The sequence below is a fragment of the Ornithodoros turicata genome, chromosome 5 (genome assembly GCF_037126465.1).
Source record: "Ornithodoros turicata isolate Travis chromosome 5, ASM3712646v1, whole genome shotgun sequence".
NCBI lineage: Eukaryota > Metazoa > Arthropoda > Arachnida > Ixodida > Argasidae > Ornithodoros > Ornithodoros turicata.
In genome coordinates, this window is record NC_088205.1 from 37350812 (window position 1) to 37368638 (window position 17827).

At 44.9% G+C, this 17827-nt stretch overlaps 1 protein-coding gene across 1 annotated transcript; it reads right to left on the reverse strand.

Annotated features, from left to right (window-relative positions):
* Positions 1-3868: 3868 nt before the first annotated feature.
* On the reverse strand, positions 3869-4930 carry LOC135395727 (uncharacterized protein K02A2.6-like). Its single transcript, XM_064626820.1, has one exon. It carries the CDS (start codon positions 4928-4930, stop codon positions 3869-3871), a length of 1062 nt encoding a protein of 353 aa, XP_064482890.1.
* Between the last annotated feature and the right edge of the window lie 12897 nt (positions 4931-17827).

A 17827-nucleotide genomic window follows, 5' to 3' on the forward strand; every position in this document is an offset into this window, starting at 1 on the left:
TGCAATCAACAGATGCTATTTACAAATCTGTGTTTTCTACTGTGTTGAAATGGGGTAGTTTGTATCTGAGAGCCATAGTGAAACACAGGCCCTCGAGAAACATGGCAACACATTGCAGGGACTCTGGATGCTGCCTAAATTTCCAGAACACACAGCTCAAGGCAGCGGTTAAATAACAAGTGGTTAGAGAAATCCAAGATAGTTGCATCCGTAAGCAGTCCGCTGTTGGATCTGCTTCTGTCATGGATACGTTATCTCAAAGGGAACGCACGGACACACTCAGAATGATACTAGGGCTGCTTGTGAAATAGAACGAGGAGAGGGGAAGATATATACCCTTTTTGATGTACCTTTTTGATGTACCTACCCAAGATGGAACCCTTTTTCTTGTCTGTTGTTCTGTTGGTGAAATTGTCATTTTCTTAGCAGCATATGTGTGTATATTCCAGAGTCTGCTAATAAATATATCACTTTAGAGCTAGCAGTCGCATTGTAGATGTCTCATCCTGTCCTTGGTTGCTTGTGATTCACTATGGCCATGCTTGCTTTTGCCAAAAAAAGAAAAAAAAGACAATAGAAAAACACGGAAAGAGTGACCTAAAAAGCTGCCTGTTCTAGTGCTCACATGGAGGCAATGCAATGAGGTAACATGTTCCATTCATGAACTGTGCGTAGTAGTACATATCAGAACGGCAACCGATTATTCAGATTTTTCTTGAAGTACTTTGTTTCTTTTTGCTTTGTTTGCACAGTCTATTATTGGAGCTTTATGTGATTCCCCTCTTCAGAAACTTTAAGATTGCTGATGCTGTGCAGTTTGTTAATTTTGAAACTGTACTGTGCTGAGGTACAAAAACAGAATTGTCATATCTGCATTTGAGCACATTGGAATAATTTGTAAGTACTTTACTTGCTGACATTAATATTTGCACCAGGTAAAACCTTGTTGATTTCTGGAAAATGTAAATAAATATATTTATTTGCTTGCCAAACAATGCACAAATGTCTTCTTTTCTAGTGTGATATTCCCTGTTCACCAGACATAAATGTGGAAAAGTTAAACGGGCACAATGATGGTAGAGTCTAGCGTTGCTTTTTGCCACTTAACATGTATGCACTGTTATTCGTGTGCACATGTAGGAATAGGAAGGTAGAGGATGCGCATAAAAAATTTCGTATGCAGCCACACATATGGTTCAGAAGATTAATTAGATGATGTCCAAGCATATATAATTGTGCTTCATGTGCAATGGGTATGCTAACGGATTGCTTCCATTAAGCCTTTTTATTTATTTTTTATAAATTGTTTGTATAAATGTTATTTTTGATTTTATATAAATTTCATATTACATATTGTATACTTATATTTTTATAAATTTTATAAACTAAAAACTCAAGTTACACGGCCCCTGTAAGAGTGCCCTTTGCAAATGGTTTGGTAACGTGTCTCGAACTGTAAAGGAAAGAGGCAATCAAGAATGCTGCAGACAAGGTTGCAACTTACATATTGCTTTTCACGTCCTACATACAAAGTGATTTGTACAATAATTCCTGAGCACGGAATTATTCCCGAGGCTGGCCAGTGATGTCACCCAGGACGACAAGTCACATAATTGCCTTTAACACTTTTACACCCCATGGGCTGAGTTGTGAATTGAAAGAGCACTCTACAGAAGGATAAGGTGCACCTGATTTCTAGGATCTATGCTATGCCCTAACTCTTCAGACACCACATTTCTAAGTGGCAATATGTGCTCTGGTACTTCTTTTGCGTCTGCATAGTGTGCAACCACATGGCTACTGGAGCTTTCGTGTGTATGTTTTTGTGCGACGGTGTTCATTACAAACAATATCCAGATGTTAGACATAAAACGCAGCAGTTTGTAGCGTACCACACAACGCAGCGTGACATGGGAGTGTGTGATTCAAAGAAAGCTTCTGGAAAATGCACAGAATCCCACAAAAGTTTAAAATGTGATTTATATTTCGTTTTACGTCTTTCGTCGTTACATACCATCGTCGACGCTGTTGCACATCGATAAATCGTACGTAAAACTTGTCCCATAGCAGTATGCGGTTTCTCAAATACATAGCACAATTTTCCTGCAGTAATAGAACGCTGTCGGCATTTTCTTGCTGACACGGCTGTCGAAACGTCAGTCTCTACAATGGGCAAGTGCTGTAAAGGGGCAAACGCAGACGCGACTTGATACAAATTGTACGTGCTCACAAAACACAAACGACGAATTCCAGTTACAACATCGCACAGAGGTTGGTTCGCGAATGAGTTCGCAGCTGCTGCACTGTTTACTTATCGCGGAACGGTGGAACCCGGCTGTCCGCCATCTTCAAGCACAGATACGTGAAGCCGCTAGAAGCCGTAGCTGAAATCTACTGACAAGTACGAAGGCGCGTACACGTCACAATGCCCGTTCGGGTGCATCTACGTCATAAAAATGGCTGCGCCCGTGTGTGTTTCGGAATGAATTACCTATTTTTTTGACATAGTACTGTACCGAACTGAGAGAATGAAGGTGTATTTTGGGGAGAGCTGGATGTGGGCTTTCAGAATATCACAACCGTTTCGACTATTTGGGATATCGGCATAGCTGACCTTTAACAGCAGCCATGCAGTCTCCTACATCAGCAGCTTTGACACTAACATCATTCCATTTCTTTTTTTTTTTATTATTATTATTATTATTGCACAACAACATCACACCGTAGCAGCTTATGGAAGACGACGACACACCCCTACTACCATGTGCCATTGCACGAGCCAGACAGTTCTATCAGCAACGTGATGCCGAATGCAAACTCAACTTGCGATCAGAAACAACATTAGAGTATACAATGCAGTAAATATAGCAAGGTTGAGTTATATGTGGGGCACTCATCCATATTTTTATCCCCAGCACTTCTTTACGAACACTACTCCTGCACTGTTTTTCAATGTATCCTTGTGTCTTGCAGCACAGAAAAAACCACAAGGCACCTGAGCGTGCAGAATGGGCTATGTGCAAATAGTGTTTCGTGCATGGTTGTATTCTGAAGCTCCTCAAATAACTATAAAGGAAACATTAAGACAAGAGCCTCAGGACGAGAGCTACCGATATTTCGAACAGCAACTGTTTCTCTGGGCACTGTCCTTATCATTGTCATGGTATTTAAAGAGTTACGAATGACATGCCAAAAGATCCATGCATGTTACTGTAGAACCGACTTCGTAATAAGGTTCACAACGGAAATAACAACACCTTTATTTCCTGCTTCGTGACCGTAAAAATGTGCCCTTGCAGAACAAGCGCTCGCGCTCCAAAATTCATCCAACTTCGTCGTCGCCTTCCGGCTCGACACAACGAAACTCAATACCAAATACACAACACTTCTTCCCACTTATGTAGAACGCACATTTACGAGCTGTTCAGCAAGGTCGGAAAAAGTCTGGCGGCTGGCGCGTACGCTGTGACCTTCTAAGCTCTCTTGCAGGCGGATCCCTGGTTTCAGGAACGGCGGGAGCAGTCACCACATCCGAGCACTCCGTTAATCGTTGAGAATCTACTGCAGCTGCCCCTGACGGTCGCTCAGGGGAAATGTCCACAGTCCACGGAACGGAACTGCTGTTCCAGGGATCCTGATCATAACGTCGTCTAATGTGATCGACGTGACGTCGTGTCGTTCCGTGCTCTGTCTGGACCATCCACGACCGCCGACCCATCCGATCAAGCAGCTGACCCGGTATCCACTGAGGACCTCCTGTGAAGTTTCTAATGTAGACTCTCATCGATGGCTTGAACAGCGCGTAACGTGACCCAGCTTCCTCCTCGTCATCCCCCATTGAACTCCGATGGTCACTTGGTTTCAACGCCTACAGCGGCGACGGAAGCTCCCTGCTGAACATCATGGCTGCTGGCGACTTGCCTGTGGTGGCGTTGATTGTAGTATGCTGCTTGAACATAAACCGCGCCAGGCACTTGTCAACGTGTCCCGCACTATCCCGTTTCAGAACCCTCTTCAGTTCCGCCACCATGCGCTCTACTTGGCCGTTAGTGGCCGGGTGATACGGAGCACTTGTGTGATGCTCGACGCCATTTGCTATGAAAAATCTCTTGGTTTCTGCCGATAGGAACACCGACCCATTATCTGACACGACTACCTGCGGAATTCCGAAGGTGGCGAACATATACCGTAGCTGTTCAATCACAGCGGCGGCCGTAGTACTTGTCATTCGCCTAACTTCCAGCCACATCGTGTAGGCGTCAACAACCAGTAGATACGTTCGCCCGTCAACCCGTCCGGCGAAGTCGATGTGAATGGTCTTCCAGGGTTCCGTCGGTCTTGTCCACAGCGGTGGCGGAGCTCGGGGCGGAGAGCGACGATCGACCTGGCATTTGGAGCAGCCACGTACGAGTTGCTCAATGTCACGATCGATTCCCGGCCACCACATGTAGCTTCGAGCACAAGCTTTCATTGTGACTATGCCCCTGTGTCCGCAATGCACCAGTTTCAAGGCCTGCTCTCGAGCAGCCGGGGGAACCACAACTCTTGAACCTCTGGTCACACAATCACCTTCCGTAGCCAGCTCCCGACGGCGTATCTTGTATTGGTCGAAGCCTTGTCCCCGTAACTTGTGAAGGCTACCGTTTCGCAATGCTCTGTGAACTGCTGACAGCACCGGATCTTGCTGAGTCATCTTTTCTAGAGTTTTAGCCGTGAGAACAGGTCCTTCTAACGTGTCCAACAGGAGCACGTCACCCGGTCTATACGGTTCATTTGTCATGGATGGCAACGGCAGTCTACTGAAGGCGTCGGCATTTTGGTTTGTGGTGCCCTTCCGATAGCACAAGTCGTAATCATAGCACCCTAATTTCAGACACCATCTCGTCATCCTTGGCGACAGCATTCCATTCATTAGCTTGTGTTGCCCCATTATGCCAAGCAGCGGTCGATGATCGGTGTATATCTTGAAACTCCTTCCTGCGACGTACTGGTGAAATTTTTCTACCGCAAACACCAATGCTAGTCCTTCCCGATCCAGTTGAGCTTAGTTCTGCTCTGCACGTCCCAACGTGCGCGAGGCAAAACCAACGGGCAGTTCGCGGTCATCGTCATCCAGTTGTGCAAGCACAGCCCCTACACCGTATGGAGAGGCGTCGCACGCGATTACTAATGGTTTTGTCTCGTCGTAGTGGGCAAGTACAGTACATTCGTTTATCAGCTTCTTGAGGTTTTCGAACGCCGATTGGTGCCTTTTCAGCCACTGCCATTTGTTGCCGTGTTTAAGCAATTCATACAGATCCCTTGCTATATGGCGGCGCGGTTTCTCAGGAACCGGTCGTAAAACGACAGCATGCCTAGAAACGCTTTGAATTCGGTCTTGGACTTCGGTGATGGGGCCTGAAGCAATGCCTTAACCTTGTCTGTCGGATGCAGACCTTCTGCATCAATGCGATGTCCTAAGTAAGAAACCTCTGGCAGCGCGAATTTGCACTTGTCTCTTCTTAGCCGAAGGTTCGCCCCTTCCAGCTTGCTGAGCACTTGCTCCAGGCGTCTGTTATGTTCATCTATGTCCTTTCCGCAGACAATGACGTCATCCAGGTAAGCGCTTGTGCCTGGAATATCCGCCAGCAAGGTGTCGATGAACCGCTGGAAAATTCCTGGAGCTGCCGATATTCCGAACGGAAGCCTCTTCACCCGGAACAAACCCTTAATCGTGTTAACAGTCAAAATTTCCGCAGCCGCAGTGGTCTATCGGAGCTGCTGATACGCTTGTTTCAAATCCAGCGTAGAAAATATTTTTCCTCCACGAAGTCTGGTGAAGACCTCGGTGGTAGTGGGAAGCGGGTAGGATGATGCCTTGGTCCTCAGGTTAACCGTGCTACGGTAATCACCACTCAGTCGTATGCTGCCATCCTTTTTTTTTTCACGACGACCAGCGGTGTAGCCCAGTCCGAGTGCTGTGCCGGCTCCAGTACCCCTTGGGAGACTAACTGGTCGATTTCTTTCTCGACTGTACTTCTAAGAGCGAAGGGGACAGGTCGAGCCTTCAGGAAACAAGGCCCGGCGTTCTCCTTCAGCTCCAGTGAGACCGGGGCCCCCTTGTGACCGTCGATGTTTTCGACAAACACAGTTTCGTACTTCTTTAAAGGGGTGTGCAGCTGGCTTGAGTCCTAAACGTGATGAATACCGCTGACTCTGATGTTCAGCGGCCTGAACCAATCTCGTCCGAGAAGATTACATCCAGTTCCTCTCATGACAGTCAGAGGCAAAATGAAGTCCTTCGTCTTGAACCGCACACGTACTTGAGTCGTGCCTAATGCCCTTAGGCCTTCGCCTGACCATGTTCGTAGACAAGTGGTCTTTTTCTTTAGCTCCGGAGGATTGTGTGGCCATGTCTCCCGATAAGTCTGTTCGCTGATTATCGAGCAAGCTGCTCCCGAATCCACTTCAAAATTGAGGCGCTTTCCTTCTACCTTGAGCGTCACTGTGAATTTGGGAATGTCTGGACGACCTAGTTTATCCCCGACGTGGTTAAGTTGGTAGAGCTCACTGGAGGATGAACTCCGCTCATCATCCGACCCACTAGCAAGGTGATGACTGTCTCCTGCCACTGGCGCTCCATGTTCCTGCTTACAAGCTCTCGCAATGTGGCCCTTCTTGTTGCACCTGTTGCATATGGCATTCTTGAACCGACAGTCCTTTGCCTCGTGATCTCCCAAACAGCGGCCACACCTTTGTGTTTTAGTCGTCTTCTTCCGATGTCCCGCGGACTTTCTCCGAACGATGTTAACCTGGTCTCGTTCTTGTGCCGACTGCAGCTGACCCTGCTGACCCACTGCTGACTCCGTTGCGAGAGCAATCTTGAAAGCCCGATCGAATGTTATGTCACGCTCCACTAAAAGGCGTTGCTGCAGGTTCTTATCCCGAATACCGCAAATGAAGCGGTCTCTCATCATGACGTCTACAGGCAACGCTGTGGGCGGTGTCGGCTGCTCCGTCGTTGCCTGTTGCTGTGGTGGGCTATCCCCTGATGCCCTATCTGTCGCCGGCGTCGAAACTGTACTGCTAATACTGAAATTGTAGTCTCTGGCGATGGCCCTGAGTGCTGTAACATAGTCTGCTATCGTTTCCGTCAGCGCTTGATTACGCTGATGGAATTTGAATCGGCTGAGAAGTTCCGACGGTTTTGGATCGAAGTGTTCGGCGAGACACCTGACGATATCTGAGTAGCTCACTTCAGATGGAAGTTGTAGCGCAAGGAGGGCTTTCAGAGTTTCGTATGTCGACTCCCCGCACATTGTAAGCAGCACCGCTCGCTTCTTCTCTGGTGCTGTGATGAGATTGGCCTCACAGTAGAACGTTAGACGTTCTATCCACGTGGACCAACTCATGCCCTCGTTGAAGTCGTAGATCCGTCCCAGTGACATGCTTGCCTGTTGTTCGATGTCGTCGTGGGAATGTCCTCACACGTCGCCAGTGTAGAACCGACTTAGTAATAAGGTTCAGAACGGAAATAACAACACCTTTATTTCCTGCTTCGTGACCGTAAAAATGTGCCCTTGCAGAACAAGCGCTCGCGCTCCAAAATTCATCCAACTTCGTCGTCGCCTTCCGGCTCGACACAACGAAACTGAATACCAAATACACAACAGTTACACATTAACAGCATGTGTGAATGGGGAAATCCAAGTAGGTTTTGTCAACTCAGGCCAGCAAGCGGACTGAGAGATAAGACTGTTAGCATTGATGTGGTGAAGTTTACAAATGATAGATGTTCTCTTCCTTTTTTTGTTTGTTTGTTTGTTTGTGTGTGTGTGTGTGTGTGTGTGCGCGCGCGTGCGTGCGTGCGTGCGTGCGTGTATGTATTCATAATTATGTCATACTGTAGATGAAGAGAATACTGGCCATGCAAAAATTTACAGTGTTCATATAAAGTAAAGAGGAGATAAATAATAACAAAAAGGAAAGGTCTAGAGGAGTTTTATTTGTGGAGCCTTTCTAGAGTGCCCTGTGACTTGGTGATACCGAGTGGGTGAATAGTATTGCACTTGCGTATAAGTTTCCAGTATGTATAGATGAATGTTGTCAAAACTGTGTCCATTATTATTCAGCTTTGGGGAGTTTGTTGGAGGTGTCAGTTCTGTGAACGGCATGGCGGTTGTTCATTTGTTGTCCGGTCTCTCCTATGTATTGCATTGAGCAATTGCTGCATTAAATGCAGTGTATGACATTGGAGCTTGCACAAGTGAATGCGTGGTTAACAAAGTGGGTGTAATTTCTCGCTGCACTTTTATTGGAAGTAGCGTGCTGATTATGCCTGGATGGTTTGCAGAACTGGTATGCAACGTGTATGGGATGGATAAACACGCTTTGTAGGATATGTTAGTGTTTGCGCAGGATGGCTTTGATATTTTGAAGTCCATTAGAATACGTAGAGATTAAGTTACCTAATGTGACGTGTCAGGATTTTTTCAGCACTCAATAACCTTGTTTCAGTCCAATGCGAGGGTCTTGTAGCAGAATTAAGTTAGAAGGGACCAGAGTAGTCCCTTTGAGCAAGTGTACTGCAGAGATTTCTAAGCTTCTCATCATAATCGGAGTCGTGTGAACAAATTCTGCACAGTCGTACCTTTTCGCCATTTGGAGTTCCAACCTCACAGTGGTGTGGTTGGTGGGTGACTCCTAAGTGAAGGTACTGCTGTTTTTGTAAAAGGTTGTGGTGAAGTCACTATGTTCTAGTCATCGTAGTGTCAAGTAAGTTGATTGAGCCAGTTAAGTGTTGTGTAGTGAGCCTTATCATGTCATATGTGCGGCATTTAGTAGATCAAGTCCCCCTCCACCCTTAGCAGCTGTACGACAGCCCACCGGCGCTCTGTGATAAAAGCACTTGTAGGCCTTCGGTCCCGCCTGTGAGGTGATTTGTTGTCGCATTTCACCGTGTTACAGCAACCAATGGGGTAGGGTATCACCCCTGGCGACAAATTCATCATCATTGAAGTTTGTTTTTAGTACACCTTGAAAATTTTGATATTAAAGGGACTCTGACCAGAAACTGTGGGAGCTCTTTCGTACTTGCAGTCGATAAAGCACCCAACAAGGACTCTCCATGCGAAAATTCATGCATTAAAACCCCACGGTTTCTCTAAACTCAAATTTTAAACATTCGACTTCATCCGAGTGCAGCACGCCTAGCGTCAAACCGAGAAAACATACGTTTATATAGAATATCCACCCCGGCCCACCATCAAGATGACGTCAATACGGGGGCCACTCGCAACAACCACAATTGGCTCAAACGCGTCACGTGGTCACGCAATACCTGTCAATTTCCTTCATGAAATGGCATTTCTATGTTAATATGTTTTTATTACAGGCCTCAAAAAGAAAAATATACCCTGCATTTATCACCTGCAACAGTTTCTACGATTTTCTTTTCAATCTGTACACGCGTTCCATATATGCTTCCGTATCCGGTCAGCTGTAATGAAATGCCGTATGCCGAGCTTGCGAACTGCGAACTTGTGTGACTCCCGGTTCATCCGCTTTGTTCGGGTCATTGGGTTGGTGTTGGAGTTGGTCGCCATATTCTGAACGTTTCACCTATCGTTGCGGTGTACTGTTCTTGATCTGCTGCGAAACGACGAACCGCAACGGCAGTCACTCGCCTAAGCGAAATTCTGTCTGCTGCATCTCAAAGGAGCATGGGGACCTGATGATACCTTCAACTAAAGAGACCAAGTGTGCTCTCGTGTGGTCGTGACGGAAAAGTATTTTCAACAAGGTTAGCAGATTCATTTTTCAGTTCCAAGTCTACGTACTGAAAACCATGCAAGTGCAGTCGATCATTCTCGTAGCTGTTGTGTAACGCGTATGCTTTCTTACGTATCCCACAGAACCCTCCACTTTTTCAACCAAGTTATCTTTATGAGATCCTTCTGATGGCTTCTTACTAGGCTATGCCGCTCCGAAGCATTGAGATGGGGAAGCGTCGTGGTAGCCGCTCCTCCGCTTTCGAAAGATGAAACAGTCTTTCCACACTGTGCTTACTGGCTTTGTATAGAGTCTGGCAAATCTGACAGACTTGGACTGCCTGTTTCAAGAAAGTTTGAAATGTAAGTATGTGTATATTGGTTTCACATATCCACCACATATTGAGCGTGTGTATGATTGTACTTTATATGCTACAGCATATCAGCGTACATTATTATTCAACACGTAGTGTGGCAAACTCGACATCAGTCACACAAAGCCAACAATTGCCTTTTCTTCAATTGCTTATTTTTATCATATCATGTTTTTGTCTATATCTCAATTTACCAACCAATAAAGTATATTATTTTAGTATAATCGTCTGATATTTAACAAGTCACAGTTTTACCATGGTTTTGGCGTGCTATAGCCCGAGTTGCTTATGTGCCATTAAATTGAATCATCATCATCTTCAACTGCCATTATTCAATTGAAGTGCCAGGTGGATATAATGATATGGCGAGATATATTTTTTGCTGTCATCCTGGAATTGCTCATTTCAGGATAATAGTCACCGTGAAGTTTGTTTTCGTTTTCGGAAACATTAAGAGGATTGAAACAAAACACCTTTCTTTCAGAGCATCCCTTATGCACCTGCAATTCAATTCCAATCTGTATTACAAGAATGACAGACCACTCAACAGAGATGAACATCTGAAAGTGAAAGAGCTGGAACGAAGATACGTTAATCTGTGTGAAAGGTGCTTAGTATGTGTGTGAGTCGAGGACATAGGTCTCAAGCTGATTCCTGTCTTCGGAAGAGGTGACAACTATGCTCCTTCTATCTATTAACCAGCTCCACTTTTTAGGGTTCCCTGTAAACTAATTGAGCACATCATGTACTACCTCGTTGTCAACCAAGTTGAGTCTGTCGATTTATTTTTTAAAATTCCAGCATCGCTTTAGAAAAGGGTATTCAGGCAAAACTAACGTAGTGGAATTCGTTCACAGCATTTTGAACTGTCTTGATTTCTGGGTCCACGTAGATATATTTTTTATTTCGTAAGGGCTTTTGACACTGTGCTCTATGCTCGCGTGTTGGCCAAAGTAGCCTAATTAAAATTTGATCCTGCTACCTGGATATGCAGTTTCTCAACTAACCGCAACCGTGGCGACAACTCGTGAGGAGAACCTATCATATCGCCACCATGCAGCATTTGTTATGTTACAATCGCTTCACGTTTTAATCTAGTGAAAAGCAAGGCCTTTTGGTGATCGGTCTTGTATGATTACATGCCCCTCCGTTATGTAACCCCACACTGGGTTCTTCAACCTATGAGAGATAAATAAATATATTTCCAAGTACATTGTTTACAAGGCTCGTTATTCCATTTCGCCACACTACCACAAGCAATTGTTAGAGTAGTGGCCCAAGGTATGAAGCTCGCCACTAATCATCATCCCAAACAAAGTTCATAATGTAAAATCCTTTACTGAGAGCACCGCCTTAACACAACAATTAAGAATAAAGGGAGTAAACATTTCATTGCCTATCCAGGTGGCATCATCAATCAATGCCATATACAACAGAGAACAATCAAAAACATCATCAAAGAAGTTAAATTGGTGGTGCACATTCCTTTCATCCAACGTATTTCATACGCTATTTGGAGGGCACTGTGCCCATCAGGCATTTTGACTGTGCATATCAAGTTGAGTGCATAGAATGTGATGCAACCTACATTGGCAAGATAGACAAAAGACGCGGGACAAGACTAAAAGAGCACACAAGGGACGTTGCCAGGGCTACTAGTGCTTAGCTTAACTAACCAAGACCGAATTAGTCTACCATTGCTGTCCTAAGGGACATATATTTTGATGGTGCAGTAACCTTTGCACATGAGTAGCGATGGGGCCCTAGAAAGTTCTTAGAATCCTCCTTTATCAGGCGTGATGCTTCAGCCTGTAATAACAACCGTGGCCCCCTATCGGATGTGTATGATGCCCTCTTAGATAGGCTGATGTGCTAGTCTTTGGCCTTTGTTGTACTGATGATGCCACCCGGATAGGCAACAAAACGTTTACGCTCTGTTTTTAATCGTTGTGTTGAACAGTGTTTGCAGTAAAGGATGGTACATTATGAGGTCGTCACCCGGCTTTTGGAATATATTTTCAAATAAAGTTGTTGTTTTACAAAGCTCAATACATTGCAGAAATCATTCTCATTGCCTATCATTTTGGGGGTGCCATTCTTGCAGTCACATGAAGCACTGAAGGGCTAATTTAAAAAGTAAAGGCAGTCTGATTTATGTTCTTGCCGACATGGCACAGCGTATGTACGAAGTAGCTCCATTTCAGAAGCCTGAGAATACTCAACGCAATTAGTGTGCTAGCATCAGATATGGTGTACAGCATTACATATTTGCTTTTGCTAGGGCAACTAAGAAGGGTGGATAGAAAGGCAGTTACAACCTGTTTCCACAAAAGACACTCAGATTCATTAGCAATTTCCTCCAAGAGAGCCAAGGCTTTTTCTAGATTACTAGAACATGGGTACCTGGTTATAAATAACAAGAATTTATCTACCAGAGGTCAGTGTTTCACACACCCTGCTTTCCATCAACACTATTAAAAGGTGTGACCCCCAAACCTGCACAAAATTCCTGGAGAGTCTTTACTGGACACTGTTGCTGTCCCTCTCACCAGGTGCTCTCTATGAACCTGATTCACAGTTCTGGATGCACTGCCTGAGCTAACTTCAGCATGCTTTCCCAACACGAATGGTAACTGCTATGAGGAGTGTTGTACTTACTGAAAGCAACATGAAATGCTGTACCTTGACAGGTAATGTTGATATCCTTCTTAAGACCATAGAGAGATGTTCCTTGCTCCCTTTATTCCAAATTGTACTACCAGACGCAAGTCCACTTGCCACCAAGCCAATGAGTTGTGCCTCACAGTCAGTGCAATCAAGGGAATCTATCACTGAGGCTAAGAAAAGCTCTTTTCCATCGGGATATGATCCAGGACTGAGCCGTGAGTAGCCCCGTGAAAGCACCAGGGTTTCTTCGAATTTTAGATGTGCCAGCTTTTGTTTTCCTCCCCTCCTCCTTTTTATGTAGTAGCTGATTACTTTAGCCTTGTACTGCTTTGGGGATTGAAGATGTGGAGATGATGTAAGAGGTGGAACTAGGCTTTAGGCAAAATGTGGCAAAGTGTGACAAAGTGTGACTATGTACAAATCTTCTGAGAATGTTTATGTATCATTCACACAAAGAGAGGTTATGACCTGTGTTGTCAATGCGCCATTAAAACTCCAATCATCATCATCAACACAAAGAGAGGATAGGTGTTACATCTGTTTCCGGTTTTGATATTTATTTATTTATGAATATATCTCAAAGGCCCTCGCAGGCATTACATGAGGGGGGACATCAACATGGGTCACTTAACAAATACGGAAGTTACAAGGAACATACATATATTTGGAAGACAGACTGTTTTTCGTTCGTTCATCAGTCTTGCTCAAGAAATTGTTCACTGTAGCAATGGTACACAATGTCACGAAAGGAGTGCTCATCTATCGTTCTGCAAGACTCATTAAAAAGGACTAGTGTTGTGTTTCAACACAACATATTGAACTCATGAACCATGCATCATCCTGAGAGCTATAAATCGTCACAAATACAGATGCTGAATTATTTTAAATGTGATAGACGAGCTGTGCGAAGAGGTACCTCCAGTTAGGATCTTGGGTACTTGAAGCCTGTGGCATTTTCCGTGGGAAAGGCTTGCCAGACCCTCTTCACTGCACAGGCTGGGATGACCATGCTCTTGTTTTTCCCAAGCTTGTGCCATACTCACCTTGCAAACTGGCGATACGCAGTGTATCTGCATCGTCTACACAGATGTACATAAAATATAGTTTAGGCAAATAGGTAACCGGTTACAGTACAGCGTGTGTGCAGTGTCATTTCTACATGTACCTGAGAGCAACTGCAGTTTACCTGCCCACACCCTGTACATTACTAAACATGCTGTGTTCTTTTAGAAACCAACATTGTTTTACTTTTCACTGAATCGGCAATCAAGAACTCTCAATATCGCTAAAAACCTACGCTAAAACCTTATGCACAGGGCAATGCATAAAAACGTGACTCAGGACACAGCACACTGGCAATTACAAATTTGCCTCTATTAGTTTTCTCCAGTTCAGAGTTGTGTACTGCATAGTCTTTTTATGTGCTGCGCCCTGTACTGGAGTTTTTAACGATTTTAATGCAGGACCAAACCAGTTTTGGGCGCCCAAATTTTAACATCGTTCGACAAGGACACATGTGACTTACTTGTGAATATAGTCGCTCATAGGTTCGCGCTGCCCACGGAGTTCAATATGCGACCTTCAGGACTGTCATATTGAAGCATAGAAGTTGGAAATCTTCGTGGGTTGTAATGCACTCATACTGCAGTCATTCGGCAGTGTTTTCGAGCTCCTGGCAGCACAAGCATTCGATCTCCCTCGGCATTATGACACACCAGCCACACCGGCACCATGAACAGCAAGTGCGCATTAAATATCAGAACGCGAAATTTCAGAGAACGTTTACGTGTTCGATCATAGTGTGCGTTAAAAAGCTCATCGCTTACCTGCAGAAGACAGGCGACTCATGCTTTTTGCTCCATCTGTGACCGATGTTCGTAGAGCTCTAACTTCGTCTCGCATTCGCGGCATCGGCGACGTTTCGAAAGCCTACCGAGCTGTTCAGCACGCAGAATTTTCTTCTCGATCGCAGAAAGGTCAGAAAGAAGTTCCGGGCTCGAAGTCTCCGCATTTCTTCCTTCGACGTCCATATTGAAGATCGCTTTCCGGACGGATGCCGGCGCTCTCACAAACTCACTAACAACATAACTTCCGGTCCGGGCGCCCAATGAAACGTGGACCCCGTGCTTTCGTCACGCACACGGAAATTGGCGGATGTCCACTACAAAGAGGCTAGATTTCGGCCCCGATTGCGCGAGTTGAGGAGGAAAAGCGAAGCTAGTTTTCAGCTCGCCGTTTGGCAAACTTTGCCGCCGCGCACAGCCAAAATATTTCGCGTGTGGCTTGGAGGCATATTATACCTTCGTATTAGATGCAAATGAAAGATTTGTCGAACTTCTGGTCAGAGTCCCTTTAATGTCCTCAGATGTGTTCCCATAGTACGTCATTGATGTATCGAAAGCAGACAGCAAGTTTTAATGTGAGTGTGCTGATGACCTTGTCTTCTCGGGACCCCGTGAGGATATATTTGCATATGTGTCTGCAACCGGTATGTTACACACACCGGTTGCTGTATTACTTGCTACTATTACTAGTTACTTGTATAGTGCACTTGTATAATATTCTCAGTATAACTCATAGTTTAATTTACTACATATGCTAGTTTGAGGACTTTTGGTGCATAAAACCAATGGGCATGACGGCGATGGCAGCACATGTAGAATATGTTTGCGTTTACTTTGTGAATAATGGGGAGTAAGGAAAAACGCCATGCGTCTGTTGGATTTGCATATGATGAGCTTTAATTGGTTTGACGAGTGCTGTATATTTTGTTGTGTCACACATTGATGGATTTTGTACTTTTCTGTGAAGGAAACAGTGTTTATACGTTAGCTGTGAATGTCTCAAAGGAAATATGTTACGAACGAGTAAGCAGTACCTCTGTCACACTGGTATTCGCACGTAACAATATCCAGAAAGCTTTCATCAAAAGAAGCAAAGGAAAGTTCGACATGTAGCAATCAATGACAAACATCCTATGCCTTTCAGGACTTTCACTGTTTAGTGCGCCACAGGTGTTCATGTGTTAATGATACAGCTGTGCACACGACTGCACTGGTTCAGTCAGACTGATCTGTTATACAAAAGGGTGAGGTGAGGGTATCATATCCTTGGTTGTTGAAAAGAGAGACATAATTAAATCATATGTTAATCTAGGAAACTATTGAGCCTTCTCTGTTGCATGTTTACCCTGATTTTACTTCAGCTGCCACATCGAATGAAACACCACTACACCATCGCTACATGTAGAAAGAAGGTATCATTGAGCAAAACAGCACCGTTCATGTACACTTCCAAACGTTTAACCATGTGCTATTGCTATGATAGCAGTCACATTTGGTTGTTTTTTTAGGTACGCTGCCATTAAATGTGACATTGTTCCTGTTTGTAAATCTGATTGATAATGACAGTCGAGGGCGCTCATTCCAAAAAGGGGGCGCTCAGATGCGCTCATTAGAAAATCAAACATATTCCGCCCTTTACGGTTCTTCTTCTTTTGCTACCATCTTTATTGCTACCAAGTCAGCTTGTGCCATGTTGTCTCCCGCTGTAATGCGTTTTATTTGCAGCGCAGGCTGCCCAGTAATCTCATTAGGGCATGCCTCGAGCCGCTTTAGAAACAGGTGCCACAGCGGCCTTAGTTTTGTCAACAAAGAAAAGAAAGCGCGTGCGACATTCCCGAATGCAGCTTTCATTATTGCCGTCGAACAGTGAAGTTGAGGAAATGATGAGCTACTTACAGATTCTGCGCACACGCAGCGCAGCTCCTGTGTCAACAATGTGTTACAAAAAGAAACCACGAAATTATGTGAATCCCATTTATACGGAAGCACAGTGCAGAAACTTCGGAGTTCCAAGATATGCACGTACCGTTCGTGAACGTACATCAATTAAGACTACATGTATCGGTTGCTGGCAACGCTAAGGGTGTACGTGATGCATTCGATACTATACTGCATCGTTGACGTTCGAGGAAAACAATAGTGCATTGGCCGAAACATAGTAAGTCGTTCAAAATCCTCGCTATCTGCTATCTCCATGGCAGGATACATGTGTCGTCTGCCTCCACAGCTGTCCACAGCGAGGGAAGAGAAGAAGGCAAAGAACACTGATACCGGTGACGTCAGTGATTGAAACATCGTGAACAGCTGCCGTCATAAAAATGGCGGCCCCATGTTTGTTTCGGAATGCAGTTTTCGTGTTTTTCGAAATACGGAGGGCTTTATCTGAAAACTCTCAGTCGTTTCCGACGTAGTTAGACGTGACCTTTCAGGTCACGTTACAGCGTCACAGCGTTAATCTGTGAAAAGTGCTTTGTATGTGTCTGAGTCGAGGGCATAGGTCACAAGCTAATTTCTGTCTTCAGAAGAGGCTTGTTGGCCAAACTAGCCTCATTAAAATTTGATCCTGCTACCATTAACTGGATATGCAGTTTCTTGACTAACCGCAACCGTGCCAACAGTAGTAGTTACTAGACACAGACTGTCCGCAACGCTACAAGGCTTCTGGACACGTTTAATTAGCAATTAGAGCTAATTGGGACCCCCCACATTAATCAGGACCCTCCAGGGAGTCATTACTCTAATTGGGGAGCATCTAACTCGTGTCCAGACCACCCTGTGCGTTGCCGACAACCTGTGTCCATAAAAATAAAAAATAGGTAGAAAATAAAATAAAAAGATAGAATTAGAGTGGAGAGAAACAATTTATTCGAAAATCAACGATGCCGCGGCGAAGAAGCCGCTCCGCAACACCCGAGTGACCAACGCCCGCCATGTTGGTAGTTGGCGACGGGCAGTTGCAGAGATCGACGACAGGTGGCCAAGTAGTTGCAAGGCATCACACCAGATGGCGCCACCATCATAGCTCTATGCGAGAAAGAGAACAGCAAGATACTAGCGGCAGGTAAAAATGGCAGCACTGCTAAACAAGTCTAAACATGCGAGAGAAAAGGTTTAACACACAGTACACACAGAAAACAGTACACATCGGGGAAAAGGCAATCGACTAGGCCTAACCACAGCGTCACAACACTGT

Coding starts and splice junctions, on each gene's coding strand:
- LOC135395727 (XM_064626820.1), bottom strand. CDS start 4,930: ATGGGGCAACACAAGCTAATGAATGGAATGCTGTCGCCAAGGATGACG.